Source organism: Nipponia nippon, unplaced genomic scaffold, assembly GCF_047370975.1.
Source record: "Nipponia nippon isolate SJK-2023a ecotype South Korea unplaced genomic scaffold, ASM4737097v1 scaffold_5, whole genome shotgun sequence".
NCBI classification, from domain to species: domain Eukaryota; kingdom Metazoa; phylum Chordata; class Aves; order Pelecaniformes; family Threskiornithidae; genus Nipponia; species Nipponia nippon.
In genome coordinates, this window is record NW_028262369.1 from 15157929 (window position 1) to 15173814 (window position 15886).

At 56.2% G+C, this 15886-nt stretch overlaps 1 protein-coding gene across 6 annotated transcripts; it reads left to right on the forward strand.

Moving 5' to 3' along the window:
- The first annotated feature begins 1116 nt into the window (after positions 1-1116).
- NATD1 (N-acetyltransferase domain containing 1) lies at positions 1117-13730 on the forward strand. Of its 6 annotated transcripts, none has more exons than XR_015699146.1 (4): positions 1117-1382; positions 9309-9427; positions 10234-12490; positions 12647-13730. XR_015699146.1 is itself a non-coding variant. In XM_087733973.1 (4 exons), exons 1-3 carry the CDS (start codon positions 1286-1288, stop codon positions 10348-10350), a joined length of 333 nt encoding a protein of 110 aa, XP_087590099.1. In that variant the 5' UTR covers positions 1117-1285; the 3' UTR covers position 10351; positions 11290-13730. The 6 variants fall into 6 exon arrangements, 2 of the variants coding, with proteins under 2 accessions (XP_087590099.1, XP_087590097.1); XR_015699144.1 differs by having other exon boundaries at positions 10234-11703; positions 11968-13730; XR_015699147.1 differs by having other exon boundaries at positions 10234-11703.
- Positions 13731-15886: the final 2156 nt, after the last annotated feature.

Consider the following 15886-nt stretch of genomic DNA (forward strand, 5'->3'; position numbering starts at 1 on the left):
GCTTCCACTGCACCCGGCAGTGTCAGCGCAGGGCACTGGCATTGCACCAGTGCACCAGCCCTGTGTGCTGGTTCAGTACCAGTAAAACAGGGCAGTAACAGGGCAGCACCAGTACACTGGGGCAGAGAACCCAGTACACGGGCAGGGTATCCAGTACAGTAAGTAGAGCAGATGGCACAGTGGGGCAGTACCAGTGCCGGGCCCCAGCACAATACCAGTAAGCCAGTACAGAGTACGTAGTGCAGGACCAGTAGAATCATAGAATCATAGAATCGTTAAGGTTGGAAAAGACCCTTAAGATCATCGAGTCCAACCGTTAACCTAGTACTGCCAAGTCCACCACTAAACCATGTCCTCAAGCACCACGTCTACCCTTCTTTTAAATACCTCCAGGGATGGGGACTCAACCACTTCCCTGGGCAGCCTGTTCCAATGCCTGACTACCCTTTCGGTGAAGAAGTTTTACCTAATATCCAACCTAAACCTCCCCTGGCGCACCTTGAGGCTGTTTCCTCTCGTCCTATCGCTCGTTAGCTTGTTACGTGGGAGAAGAGGCCGACCCCCACCTCGTTACAGCCTCCTTTCAGGTAGTTGTAGAGAGCAATGAGGTCTCCCCTCAGCCTCCTCTTCTCCAGGCTAAACAACCCCAGCTCCCTCAGCCGCTCCTCATAAGACTTGTGCTCCAGACCCTTCACCAGCTTCGTTGCCCTTCTCTGGACACGCTCCAGCACCTCGATGTCCTTCTTGCAGTGAGGGGCCCAAAACTGAACACAGTACTCGAGGTGCGGCCTCACCAGTGCCGAGTACAGGGGCACTGTCACCTCCCTGGTCCTGCTGGCCACACTATTCCTGATACAAGCCAGGAGGCCATTGGCCCTCTTGGCCACCTGAGCACACTGCTGGCTCATTCTCAGCCGGCTGTCAACCAGCACCCCGAGGTCCTTTTCCAGACCACCAGTACAGGACCAATACACCACGGCCGCACCAGCCCAGAGCACCAGGACGGACCGCGCCATGGCCGGCTCGGCGGTGCGCTGTCCCTTTAAGAGCCGGACGTCTGTACCAAAACAAAACAGCGGCGCGGCCATTGGCTGGGGCGCGGGCACGTGGCGCACAGCTGGTTTCCTGCGGCCGCGCGCCGGTGGCAGCCCCGCGGCTCCCGCCGCCACGGCCCGGCCCGGCCCCGCCGCTCCCCCGCCGCCGCCCTCGGCGTTCCGGGGCGGGACCCGGCGCTGCCGGGGCTCCCTGTCGCCTGCGGCCCGGCCCTGCTCGGCCCGGTCCGGCCATGGCGCATTCGGCACCGCTCGGCCTCCTGGAGCAGGGTTGCCCCATCCAGGTGGAGCACGATCGGAAGCGGCGGCAGTTCACCGTGCGGCTGAACGGTAAGGGACGGGGGCCCAGGGCTCCCCGGTACCCTCCCTGCTCCCCTCTGTGCCCACTTCTACCTCCCCGGGGCCCCCAGTACCTACAGCCCCCCCTCCTCCCCCCCATTTTCTCCCCCTTCCCCCCTCATAGTCCTCCTCTCTCCGTGCCCCCAGTGCTGCCGTGTCCCACGGCACCTTCCCTTGTACACCCCACCTTGCCACCGTGTCCCCCCACTGCGCCCCCCAATACCCTTCTGAGCGCCCCCCCCCCACCTTCCCCAGTGCTCCTTGTTCCTGCTGGTGCCCCACATCCATTCAGCCCCCCTAAAAGCTGGGCCCAGGAGATCTGGGGGTCTTTTGGCTCCCTTGGTTGGTGTTGGGGTGTGGAGCCCCATGCTGGCCTGGGCAGGTTTTTGGTGGGACTAGCTGGGCGCCCCCCCCCCCCCCCGAGCAGGTGCCTTTGGACGATGTGGAGGTGCCACACCGGGTTGGTGTGGGAACACGTTCCTCAGCATTTGAGCTGCTCGGTGGCTTTTCTGGTGGGATTCCTACAGGGAAGACCCCTGGGGATGTGAGCAGCCTGTGGAGGTCCTGGCGCTGTGGGATCCTACCCAGTTCAGTAGGATCCACAGCATGGAGCCAGGCTGCCAGGAGCATCCGTGGGACCGGGGCTGCAGAGATCTGGTGACGCGGTGACCCACCAACAGATCTGTCATGTATCAGGCAGAGCAAATAGAAAAGTAGGTGCTACTGACATTTCTTTATGGCACGCCGATTCCTTTCCAGCCATCCTCTTAATGGTTAATCCTAAATATTAAACGATCCCAATGTCTCTTCCCTGTCTGTTTGTCATGCCGAGAACCACTCTGGGGAAAACAGGCCGTCTCACTGCCCTACAGAAATTGCAGGGTAGTTGCCTTTTTTTAAAAAAAATGGGTAGTTCAGAAATTATACAGACTGTAGGAGGCATTCTTAATAAAACAACAGGAATAGTCTGGATTTTATTTTAGACTCTTTTTCCCCCCCCACCCCATTTTCATTTCAACCACTAATTACAAAGTGCAGGCTGGAGGCTCAGCAGTGGTGGAGCAAGCAAGGAGGAGACGTGTGTGCTGGGTGCGGAGAAAACAATTTCAGCAACTGCTTATTTCAAACAGAGAGAGATCAAACGAGGTCCCAGGTGACGGGTCCCCACTGCCATCACGAGAGCTGTAACACAGTGTTGTCACTGTTGGCAAAGTTTGTATGTGCATGAAAAAGAGGAGAGAGCTAAGGACCAACAGTTATTAGGGAAATGTAATCCTTTTATTGTGGTTTGCCGAATAAAACCTCTGCCAGCCACACCATGGGCCGAGTAGCGTTTGGTGGTTGAGTGGGGATGAGTCGGGTCTGGAGAGGACAAACTTTGAGAGAATCAACTGTGGGACCCATGGTGGGAGTCATGTGTAAATCAACACAAATCCTCCTGCTTCAGGAGGGGACCATCGCAGTTTGGGGAAGCCACGGCCTTCCCCAGGGTTGTAGGTGGATTCCCGTGGTCAGGGTTGGGTTTTTTCTGGGTATTCAGGGAAACTGAACCCTTTTTTTGTGAGTTCAGCACTGGCCACGTAAGGAAGCCAAGCTGCACAGCGTCCTGGCGTGATGGTATTCCTGCCGCTGGGCTGACTAACATCCACGCAGGGCGGGTGATCCATCTCTGCTTCTTCTTGTTAGGCTTTTGTTGATAACAGCCAAGCCCTGGAAGGCGGGCAGAAGATAACCATCTCTGTGGGAGTGCGTGGCGGGGTGTTTGTTTATTTCCTGCACCACTCTCTTCATCGCTCCCGCTTCTGGTGCAATGAGCATCAGTGATGCTGAATGCTCTGGCAGGTTTTCCCTGCTGCACACAGGGGAATGACAAGAAAAGGGTCAGGCACAGATTTTTAGCTTCAGTGTGACCCACATGTCCCTCAGAGCACTTTTGTCCTGTGTTACTGCGCTGTGGCAGAGGTGAACAGCAGCCTGTGGGGCGAACCAGCAGCTCGCCAGTGGGCTCCAGGGTCAGCTTGTATCTGGTGTCTCGGTCCTCATTTCAGCTAGATGTTGAGTGTGGGTGATGCTCTGGGAAAACACAGGTGCATCGACCTTGTGGACCAAGGAGCCAGGCTTTGCTCATCTCCAGTAATAGCTGGTCTATGGGCTGATGGCTTGGTGCTTTACGGTAGCATGATGTTGGGTAGAAAACTTTCTGTGGTGATATTCTTATGGAAATTCCTGTAGCAAGAGGCCTGAGACACTGTAAAAGCTGTGAACTAGTTGTGAAAGTGTTTGTTTTCAGCATCGGCCTGTGTTTGCCTCTGTGCCCCCATGTAACCTCCTGTTGGGACTCCCTCCTTGTATGCAAGAAAGATGAATTGCATTTGGCGTTCTCTGGGTTGCTCTGTCTTTCCCTTCTCTGAGCCGTCATTGCTGCACATACCTCCTAAAACTCTGATAGAAACAGCTGCTTCACTTTAACACATTCCCTTTTCCTTGCATCCCAAATACAGAAGCACTGAGAAGCTGAAAGTAAAGCTGATTATAACCAGACCTCCCCGAGCTTCGATATCCCTCTGAGAGGAGGGTAGAAAGAAGCCCAACTGGATTTGTAATTGGTTAAGATGTGACTAACAGCACGAGCTAGCCAGAAACCTCCTGATGCAGTGACTGTGTTAGAAAACATCAATTTGTCAAAGCTCAAAACTTCCGTGGGAATCATATAGGCTGGTTTTGTCAGGAATAGTTGGGGGTTTTTTTGGATCCAAGAGAAAACTTCTGGTCAAAACAAGAAACCCAAAGAGACCCCCACCCCAAAGTAGTTGGCCAGTCAGTCCAGCTGCTGGCACAGCTGCCTGGGGCAGGGGAACAGCACTTTTAGCAGTAGCCTCTTTGACTTCTTGATACCCATCAAACACATCAGGCTGTCCAGTCGGGAGATGGGCTCACCGCAAGCACTGGCTGGCTCCAGTCCCTCAGGGATGCACGAGCTTCTTGCACGCCCACGCTCCCGTTCATTCAATGCGTGGGTGCAGAAAGCTGTGCTTCCCAAACCTCCTGCTCCTCCTCAGCTGGGTTTGGGCAGGATCCAGTGGCTGGAAGCTCCTGCTTTGCCTGCTGCTGATCTGAGTCTTGGGAGCTCCTTGTCAGGAGTCCAGGCTCGGGCGTATGAGGAAAACGGGAGCAGGTCGTGCCTTGGTGCTTTCTTCCCTGCCAGGGCGGATGCTTCCAGGAAGGGAAAGCTGCCGTGTTTGCAGTGGGGACAAAGGGATCTGGCCACTGCATCAAGATGTCCCCACTCTTCTCCCGTACCACAGTCGCCTTGAGAGAGCTCCTAAACAGGAAACTGCTTCAAACCAGAGTGCCCCCCCACTGCCGCTCCTGCAAGCGAGGCCCCTTGGTGACGGTTGCGCCGTCTCCGCTTGGCGCTGTCTGTTGTGCTCTGTTGTGTTTTCTCTCCGTAGTAACGTGCCAGTGGCTCCCAGGGAGCAAGGCCAGCCCGCGGCGTGCAGCGAGCCCCAGCCCGGGATGCACGCGCTCCTCAGGACATCTCGTCCTCTTGGCTCGCCCCACATGCAGCTTTCGGCAGCCACCTTTTGGCTCAGCAGCCAGAAGAGCTGAGCTGCCTCTGGGCTTTTGTGGGTCTGAGAGCAGGAAATGGGGCTGGTGTCTGCTCTCTTACCCCCTTGCTCTTGGGGAATGGCTTTGCAGCAGTGGCCCAAGGAGGCTGGAGCTCCGGGGCTGCCTCCAAAGGCTGGTGAGCGCAGAAATTGGCCCGCAGGCAGCAGCCGGGCCCCTGCCCTGCTCTGGTCTCAGGCACACAATGGTGTATTGTACGCTGGGGCCAGAACAGATGGACAGGGAGAAGGCCTCAGGCTGGGGGGACGGGTCCTGCTGTGCTGCCAGTGCTGCAGCATTCCCTCACCGGGCAGGTACCGTGCACGCCCCAGGAGAGGGGACCAGCGAAGGATGGGCTGGAGCAGGGTGCTTGTGTCTTCCCCAGCTCAGGGCTGGGGCTGGGCTCGGTGCTTGTTCCTCCAAGGCTCACGATCTGCCCAGCCTGGGGACTCGTGTCTGGCTGTGTGGCTGAGCCTGTGGCACAGGGGCCTCGTCTGCTGCCCAACGCAGTCCGCCCTGCTTGGGTGGAAGCTCTGTGCTGCTGTTCCCGGTGGAAACCCTCCATGGAGAGCAAGTTTAGACCTGATCTCTCTCCCACCTCCTGGAAAAGCTTCCCCTTCCCTGTGCACCCTGTGATTCAAGGGAGGGAGGGAGGGCTGGGGACCAGCTGTGCTGCCATTGCTGCCATTTTCATTGCGCAGCCTCTTCTTGCTCCTCTTTCTTGCTGTGCTGATTTGCATTGACTCAGACTTCCTTGCTCACAGTGGCCTCAAAGCCAAGGCGCTGCACAGGGGAGTGTCTGCAAGTCAAATATCGTGATCAGGCTCACGGGGCACTGCTCAGGCCGGCTGAGACCTGAGCCTGTTTTGCCAAGCTCTGTCTGTGCAGGCCGATAAAATCCCTGCCCCGAAGTCTAAGGGGGCGAGACAGGCGGGAGGCCGGCTTGTGGCATCCCTCTTCTGCCATGTTTTGGTGTGGTTTCTGCTTGCATGCCCTCTCTTAGGGGGGATTGAGACAAGCTGGGGCTGGGCTGCTACTGCAAGGGGTCAGCGCTGCTTCCAGCTCCCCCGGTTTTGCAGTGTTTCCTTTGCCGGGGGCAGCCCCCCAAGGTACATAGCAGCAAGGCTTCTTCCAGCATTGTTACTGCAGCAATGTGCCTCTGCTCCCCCATCTCCTCCCTCTGGCCCTGGGGAGGCTTTTTGGTGGGAAAACAAGGGTTATGCCTGGAGCTGCTCACGGGAAACCCAGGAACAGTCGTGGCTTGGGGGTACAGCCTGCTTCACCCTGCTTTTCCCAGAGGCTCTGGGCCACAGTGAGGACGGTGTGGAGAGGATGTGCAGAGCAGCTGTTTTTGAAGGAAAGAGGCTTTCTGCCAGCTGATCCTTTCCCTCCCTTTATGAGCTGATGGCCACCTTCAGTCTCTGTCAGTAGAGGAATAGGGATCTCGATCTCCAGGAGAGGCTGTTCCTGCAGGACCTGTGCCGTGAGCCGGCGTCACCGTGGAGGCAGGGCTGCAGTGAGTGCACAGCCTGACAGTAGACAGTGGAGAATCTGGGCAGGATGCTGTCTCACAAGACTGAAATCCTTTTGGATCCTGGCTTGTTTCTCCTTTGTTGATCAGGGCTTTTTCCCACCTCCAGCCCCGGTGGCAGTGCAGTCCTGTGCATTCACCTGTGCCCAGCTTATGGGTTTGGCTTCACATGCTCTTGTCTGGAGGGGCCGCAGGGTGTATTTGCGGTGACCTTTAAGCATAACCACTCACCTCTGGCTGTCCGCCTCCGTCAGCTCCTCTTGCAGCCCGGGTGCTCAGTTTGTGGCTCTGCATCACCCACCATCCTGCAGCAGGGAGCTGGAGACAAGGGACCAGGAGATGCTCAGCATAGCCCAGCCCAGCCCCAGGGCTGCGCAGGAGTGGGGACGCAGCAGTGGTCTCCTCCCAAGCCATTGATGTCACCTGCAGGGCCTGCACCAAACCATATGGCATGAGTGTCCCTGATTTCATGTGCTGGTTGGCTCAGGGTCCCATCACTGAGGTGAGCACATACAGATGCGTTTATGTAGTGGCCGAACCGGGGTGTTTTTCTGAACTGGGACCAGTTTCCCACAGTGTTGGCAGCACTGGCTTTCTCTGCAGAGCCTGTTGTAAAATCCTTTGGGCTCTGCGTGTGTTCATCTGTGTGCTAGTGGCACCCTACAGCTCCCGTCCTGGCTGGGGTTTTGTGGTGCTACTCCAATACAGGAAATATCGAGGGAAAGTCTGTCCAGGGCAGATCTGAGATTCTTCAAACACTGCATCATCTTCTGGTTTAAAACATATTTTTGTGGGTGATACTTCTATATGGATCATGTATAAATATAATGTATAAAAGTATATTTTTTTTTTTTTAAAAAAACAATCTTTTGCTCTGTCATCACTTAGAGAAGGATTTAATTTTGAACTTACCAAAGCTTCAGGCAGAGTCTATGGAAAATTTTGGCCTGGGAGGAGAGCAGAGTGGAAGGTCTGGAGCATGTGAAAGCTACCATTATAAGAGCATTTTACAGCCTTCGGTGGTGCCAGCTCTGCCAATAGCACCTCTAAGAGAGCTGCAGCTGAATGTGTCGCTTCTGATGTGAGGGTGAGGGCACCCGGCTTTGCTTGTGCCCTGACCTGGGCGGGCTTTCTCTCGAGTGAGACAGGTCTGTGCTGCTGGGGAAGAGCTCAGCTTTGCAGCTGCTCCCTTGGCTCTTGGCTTTGTTTGGATGCCTGGATCCACACAGGAAAATGCTGCGGTTCTCCCTTTTTTCCCCTGCAAAGATCTGCAGCTGTAAAATGGGGCTATAGGATCTCATCTGCACTGGTCTTGCTAATGGGGAAGAGGCAAGCACCCCTTCAGCCCCGTCCCCACCCCATTACCTCTGCCTGTCCCAGCGGTTCACCACAAACCTTCCGTCCCGAGACAGAGAGGGGAGTCTGGCATCTGTGGAGACTAAAAGAGCTTGGCTTTTTGGTGAACTACAGGCTGAGAGGGGCAGGACGGATGCCTGTAAATTCTTGGGGGGATGGCAGGGAGGGAAATTATTTCTGTCCACCCAAGAACAGCATTGGCACAAGAACGAGCAGGTAGAAACCAGCAGGAATAAACTCAGGCTGGAAATGCGAAGGTTTCCATCCGATGTAGGAGGATTGAATCTCTGCCTGAAAGGAGCAGGAACAAAAACTTGAGCTGCTTCTCTTGAAACACAAAATTCAAATGGTCTCATTTCTAGTGCCTCTCAAATACAGGGATCAGGGGAACTGGGCTGGAGTTGTCAGCTGAAATGCAATAAAATAAAGCGTATTGAGCTCAGTTAAAGCATATAGTAAATGCAGGTGAACCTTGTGGCCCTTCGTCCTCCAATAACCGTTGGAGGGAAAGGAAAGGTTTCCATTATTTTAATTGGGCTTGTCTCTTTGATTGGAAGCTTGCATTTCTGAAACTCACTTTTAAATGCAGAAACCCTCTAGAAATGAAATGTTTGCTTTTGTGTTCAAGACAGAAGCTCAGGTTCTGCAGACAAAGCTGGAGGGGTGTTATTAGCTCTCCTCTGATTTACATGTGTGCTGAAACTTCTTTTTTCCTGTAACTGAACTGCTGTGAGAAAGGTCAGGGTGTCGCAACAGGAAGCCTCTATGTGCGTGTGCACGTAAATGTGCGTGCACAAACCCCCTTGCACGCCTGTGTGCACTTTCCTCTGTGTTTGTGGGATTCACCTCGCCCAGCATCTTCCCCAAAATGTGTCTGTCCAAATGCTGCAACACCAGGCCAAGAAACCTTGTCCTGTTCTACATGCCACGACAAAAAACTGTGCTGTAGAGAGAAAGGAATTGGCCATTACCTGGGTCAGCTTTGTCCTGTTCTTCCCCCTCTTTTTGCTCACTCCCACATCAACACATCCCACCCCTCCCCACCAGCTGCTTTCCTACCCTAAATGTGTTGTGTTGGCATGTCAGCCCTTGATTCAGGGCTGGATAGAAAAGGTCCAGGGGCTTGGAAAAGCCAAGCAGATCTGCCTCTGCTTGCCCCTCGGGGCAGGGGGGGGGGACCAACAGGGATGTCCAAGTGTCACTGAAAGCAAAATCTCTGCTGAGACTTTCCACTGCGTGAGCCCACCCAGCGCCACAGCCGTTCCCATGGGTGCGTGGAGCCATGCGAGGGCTGTTGTAGCAGTCCCAAAGCTACCTGTCCCCTACTGTGGGCTCCCTGGGGAACGGCTCCATCCGACGGCAGGCCGGGAGCCTGGGGTTCCCTGGGGACATCCCGTGCCTTACCCCTCTCCCACATCCCCCAGGTTGCCACGACAAGGCGGTGCTGCTCTATGAATATGTGGGGAAGCGGATCGTGGACTTGCAGCACACGGAAGTACCGGACGCCTATCGAGGGAGAGGAATAGCCAAGCACCTCGCGAAGGTACGGCCCCAGCCACCCCTTCTCCCCTGGGCAGAAGCTGTCGCTGTCCCAGCTGCGGCTAGAGACCCTGGCTGAAGCAAGGCCCCATTGCATTGGTGTTGCACGCATGCCCCACAGGAACCATCCCTGCTCCGATGGGAGACAGGAGCAGCTGGCGGGGCAGGTGGAAATCTATGGTCAGATATTCCTGTTTCTGGTGGTGAGAGGGGCTGGGTGAGTGCCAGCACGTCCAGCCGCTCGCCCAGGGTCAGCCTTTTCCTCTTCGCAGCAAACAGCCCTCGCGCCCACCTTGCAGGGGCTGATGCAGTGCCTCTCCTGGGGGCTGGACCCCCTCATCTCAAAGCTTCAAGGCCCTCATGAGCCCTTTTCTTGCCTTGGGCCCTGCTTTTGAGGCTCATAGTCATGCAGGGAAAGCTGAGGAGTTGCGAGCAGAGTGGTGGGGGGGACTCCAGGGTGATGCTTTGGGATTACAGCTGCTCCCTAGCCCTGTAAGCCAGGGCAAATGGGTGACAAAGGTGGCCTTCACATGATGTGGCTGGGTCACCCACAATGCAGCATCTACCAGGCTGGATGCATTGAGGGTTACCTGGGGGGTCCCTGCACACCTCTGGTTCAACTGGGGATGCTGTGGCAGGATGGCCATCCTTTCCCCCCAGCTGCCTCGTGCAGGGGGTATGTGAGGGCAACCTGCCATTTCTCCCAGCTGCATGTGGGGTATGCGAGTCCAGACCCCCGGGGTGTTTCAGAGGAGAGCATGGGCTGGGGGTGCTGGTTGTAACCCATCTGTCCTCTCTGGTTGGTTGCAGGCAGCCCTGGACTTTGTGGTGGAGGAGGACCTGAAAGCTCACCTGACGTGCTGGTACATTCAGAAATACGTCAAGGAGAACCCGCTGCCGCAGTACCTGGAACACTTGCAGCCTTAAGGCAGGACAGCTCTGACACCAGCGCGCCTGTCCCTGACTGTTCAATGCGGCCTTTGCTTCTCTGCGGTCTCAGGAAACCCCCCTCCCACACTCACAATTCCCAGTTTTTTAAGCACATCCATGTGGTGCATGAGTGTGGGCACGACCTCCTCCTCTCTGCCCACGTGTGAGCATGGTTACAGCCCCTGGGCCAGGCTGGCTCTGGGCACACATGATGTCCCCCAGTGCTCTTCTTCCCAAGCCAGGGGGTGGAAGAGAATGATTTTTCCACCAAACTCCATTGCAAGACCAGGGGATGACTTGCTCTGCACCTCATCCTCTCCCTTCCACTTGGTGACAGCTGTGAACTTGCTGGGGGATGTTGGTTAGGGGGGGTTGTGGAGTACCAGCCCCCTTTTCCCCTCGGCAGCTGGCGAGATGCTGTGGATTAAGCCTTGTGGGGCAGAGGGAAGTGCTGGAGGAGGCCCAGCCCCGTGGCAGGTTCATCCCCTGTAGCATCTGCTGGGCACGGAGCCTTGCCCAAGCCCACATGGAGTACCGCTGAGAACATGGGGGCCATGGTGGTGCCTCGGGGGCTTTGATGCACTGGCTGTGGAGATACTGGGATGGTGATGCCTTCGAGCCTAGAGACAGGAGCCGTGTGAGGAGCAGGCTTCAGCCATGGGGGCTGCGGCAGAGCGTATGCAGCGTGAGCGTGCAGGGGAAGAAAGGTGGCTGAGTTGTAGGCGCTGCTCCCTGGAGATGCCAGCTCCTGCCCAGCTGTCTGTACATAGCCCCGCCGTGGCATCCCTGCAGGGTTGTGGGCCGTTGTTCCTTTCTCTGCTCCCTGCTATTGGTGTTGTCTGTGCTGGTGTGGACACAGCCTGCTCAGGAGATGAGCACCAGCCCCGATGGCCAGCCCTGGCCTAAGCAATGAGGGGACATCCCATGCTTTTGCAGGCACCAGGGTGATTTCCTGCAGCTGAAGAGGAAAGCTCCCCCCATCTTCCTCAACTCCAGCCCTGCACCCCCGTGTGTGCTCCAGATCATAAGGCCTGAGCCGTCATCACGTCCTGAGAGCATTGGTGGTAAGGCTTCCGGGACCTGGTGCTGGCCTGTCTCCAGGGCTCGACGCTAGAGCCACCTGCCTCCGCCTGGATGTTGATCACTTCTCCTTATGGCCTTTGGAAGGAAGCCCTGGCTCAGAGCATTACCTGTTGTCTGCTCACTGGCCTCCTTGCAGCTCCAAGCCCTGGGCACTGGCAGCATCGTGGAGTCCTCAGCCAGCAGCAGGAACACCCTCTCATCGCGCTGTTACCTCCACAGATGATGACCTCATAGCGCAGCTCAGCATTGGCACAGTCGGATGTAGAGGTAACGCTGTGATGGCAGAGCACTGCCTGCCTCCAGCTTGCTTCCTGTCCCGCCTCGCCCAGGCTTTCCAGGGCCTGAGCTAGATCCCAGAGCATCTCCCCCTGAGCTCTCAGGATTTTGTGGTTTCCCAGGGCTGGGCTGCAGTGGGGGAGACGGTGCTGCTGGCACGCCAGCCCTGAGCAGCTGCTGGAGGCTGCAGCCAGGCAGAACGAACTAAAAAGCCTTTCACCTGGAGGTTAAATCTAGACCTACCTTATCTCTCAGCAGGGACTAAAGTTTACAATCTGTGCCATGGACTGAATGAAGCCCCAGCCAAGAGGCAGCTCGGTCCTCTCCCAGAGCCCAGTGTAAAGGCAAAAGCTCCTACAACCTTCTCTCCTGGTTGGGTTGGTCAGAGATGGAGAACCTGTGCCTGATCTCAGCCAGGGAGGCCCTGAGCTGTTCCTCCCGGCCACTGGCTCGAGGCGAAGCCCTGCCACCTGCCTGTGCTCGCGGGCTGCCCACCGCCAACATAACGCAACCCTCTGCCCGCAGGCTTGAGTAAAACCTCCCAAACTCAACTCCATCCCTGCCCTGCCATGCTGCAGGCTGTGAGACCCCTGCCCGTGTCCACCACCTGCCTGGGGAGGGACCTGTGTCCAGCGGCAGACCCATCTCCATCTCATGCTGCTCAGGAAAGGCATTGGGCTCAGCCCTGCCCCTGCCTCCTGCTTCTGCCCTCTTGCTGCCTATTTCAGCCTGTCTGCAACCTTGAGGATGGCTTAGAGGGACTGGGAAAGGGTCACAGGTAACAAACTAAAGAAAAGGGGCTCAAGAAGATATCTGGGCTGCTAAATGTTCACTCTTTAACATGCAAAACACATCTCAACATCTAGTCACAGGAGCAAGGCTGGCTCTGTTATAGCCAAGTGATGACAGAACCATCCCTGCTCTTGATCTCAAGGTGAAGCTGAACCGTCTCCTCTCCTGCAAGCCAAGACACCGTCATATCTTTGTCACAGTGGGGCTGGGTGCTTGGAAGAGATGTGTGCCTGGTTGCCTTGTGGGAGCAATAGCGTGAGCCCAGCACTGCAAGCCTCTGCCCTGGTTTTGTGCTCATTTCCAGTGTGTGACAGTTCCCAGAAGTACCCCGTCATATCCGCTGCATGAGAGCAGCTCGCTGGAGGGTGTGCTGTGGTCGCTGCACCGGCAGGGTCCCAGCATCCAAGTCCGGTCCTGGAGCCCTCCGTGCTGCTCTGGCAGGAACCTCATGCTTCCTGGCGCTGGATCACAAGTGGCAATCGCTGCCTTAAATTAGGCACCGCACACAGTTTTGCTGCTGCTTCCCTTTGAGGTGCTACAGTCCCTCCGGTGTCTGACCTGACGGAGAGGTGTGCCAGTGTCCGTGCCAACCGTTTCACTGCTGTACCCATCCTCCGCCCCGGCCTTCCCTTCCCTGTGGTCTTTGATGTTGGCGAATAGCAATACCCACAGGTCACCAGTGATGCCGTGGTCCACAGTGCTCCTGTGATCTGGCACTGCTGGGTGGGGGATGGCTCGGGGTCCCTCAGCGCTGGGCAGCCCTTCCACCAGCTGCCCTTTCCCAGCTGGTCTCTGCAGGAAGGAGCTTTGTGTCCTGCACTGCCCCTTGGTGCTGACTAAGCCTGGAGGAGTTGGGGATCCTGGACTCTCTCTGGCGACGGGAGTGTGGAAGTGGTTTGGTTGAATATTGAGGTCCCCAAACCCATTTGAACTACAGACCTTGGTGGGTGGGGAAATGCAGATTGCTGTCAAACCTGCTTCCACAGCACCCAACTTGAAACACCCCTATCCCTTCTCCGCTTTCCAGCATTGTCTTCCTCTGTCCAAGGTTTCCATTCTGTTGAATTCGGTGGTTACAATGTGCCTTTCCTTCTCAGGACCTGTTACAAATGACCTTTCTGCTTTTGTTTATGTCTAACATTTATCTTTATCCCTCCCTCTGTCATACTATAAAACATGAACATATTGCATGGAATACAATACAATAAAAAGTGTGGTTTAACTGACCCCCAGTGGTTCGCTGTGCTGTGCTTGGTGGGAGGCAGGAGGAGGTGCCCACGGAACCAGGGGACCTCGGGCATCCCCAGCTCTGTCACTGCTGGGCTGGGTCACTTCAGCAGAGAGCCTGTTTCACAGGTCCTGTCAAACAACTCTGCTCTCCAGTCCGTGTCCAGGCTATGATTTTTGCTGTCTTGTTGCTGCGTATTCATTTTCTACATAAATGTAAACAATATTTTTCTCATCCCCAAAAAACACGTCCTCTAACAAATCTAACCCCAAATCTCTTGGACAGTAACCACCATGCATCTGTCAGTGTCTTGGAGAAGGTGAGGGAAAAGGCAGAAGTTGGCAGATCTGCACATTGGTGTACTCAGCAGCTACTCTCCTACTGCCTAGCCTTCCCCTCCAAAAAATGGAGAAAATGCTACTTCTCTCTCTCATGAGGAAGAGGATCTTGTGCAAGAAGAACCCCATCCAGGTGGTGAGGATGAAGGAGGGTCTGTAAGACCCTCACTAGGTTCAGGACAAATGAGTCTTGGTCCCAGGGCTAGTGTTGGCCACAGCTCCCTCCGACTTGCCGCCAGCCACTCATGTCTCTTCATCACCTAACCTGGATGCTACCAGCATCACCCTTCTCCTGTCACGGAGCACCTCCGAGCCAGATCCCAGGTGAGCCCAGCATGCTCCCATTGCAAATGAACAGGGAGGCGTGGGGTGAAGCTATTGAAATGCAGCTTCGGGTGAGCAGGCACTCAACGTTTGTGTTCATCAGTTTAAGATGTTTGAAAACATTAAGTCATGAAAACATTCAAATAGCCAGGCAGTGGAGTTGTTCCTTGCTGTCCTTGTCCAGAGCAAGGCGGGCGAGCAGGTGACTCAGAGGAACACAAGGCACTTCCCTCCTGGGGCCAGCACTCCTCAGCCCTGGGAGCACAGCCTGGGCTCCCTGCACAACGGGTTTACGTCGCTTCCTAAAGCCGGGTGCAAGCTACGGAGGCTGAGGCCGGAGTTTCAATAGCTGAAAATGCCAGGGCTCGGGCGGGTAGTGGGGAGAAGGGCCACAGCTTATTTACAGTTATGATTTGATCCAATGTGACAAGTGACAAGTGGCCCCTGGGCTGCAATTCGAGCAGGCAGGAGCGTGGGTTTTGCTCCTCCCAAGAGACAGCACGGTAGGTTTGGGTTATAGCACGAAGCCGGGCTGTTGCTGGTAACACGCTCTGTTTACATTCCACATTCCAGAGTCCGATGCTCCGGCCTGCCCCAGCGATGCCGCTGCTCGGCTGCGCGCTCTGCCAAACCGGGCACGCTTCCCAGCTGCCTCTTGTTCATGCAAACGCACCATTTACCTCCACCGAAACAGCCGACCCCCAAATTACAGCTGAGAAAGCAGGGGTGCGGGAGGGCCCTGCAGCCTGCAAGTGCAGCCTCGCAGTGCTGGGAAGGTGGAGGAAGCCGTGGGTTTGTCCTCTTTAGTTACATCACTTGGAAATAACGTTGTCAAAAAGAGGCATTTTCTAGGAATGGCAGATGCAAAGACAGCGCCGCTCTCTTCTGAAGCGGACTGTCAGGCTGGAGGAGGGTTGGTCGTGCTGAGGACAGCTGGCAGCGCAGTGTACCTCGGGGAGAGGGGAGGCAGCGGAGCAGGGAGCCGCTGTTTGTTAAGGGAAAACCAATTCCTGAGGAAAAGCTCCTCTCCTGGGAGGAGTCAGGACTGGGAGCTACAGAGGGCCCCGGAGAGGCGCAGGGACCCCGGCGGGGGTCCCCTTGGGTGGCCCTGCTGTGCGGGGGGGTGGCCCCGGGGCCAGAGGCTGAGGCCAGGGTGGGTCCTGGGACACCCCCGCAAAACCTCCAGCACCGGCTGCTGCTGGATGGACGGGAGCCGGGAAACCTGCCACAGTGGCAAACCTGAGTTTTGTTTCCTAGTGAAGAGTTTGGCTATAAACTGTTATTCGTCCTCAGAGGTGCAGCAGTGGTGGAGCCTCCCCATTCCCCGCTCCTCTTTCGGAATGGATTACAGGGGCTGAATTTGCCCCAGCAAAGGCCAGCCTCTCCTCCCGGGGCAGGCGCTGCTCGGCGGGGCTCCGCCGTTCCTCCTCTGCCTGCGAACAGAACTCGTGTGCTTCTTTTCGAGCAGGAAAACACGGCCACGCTCAGGCTC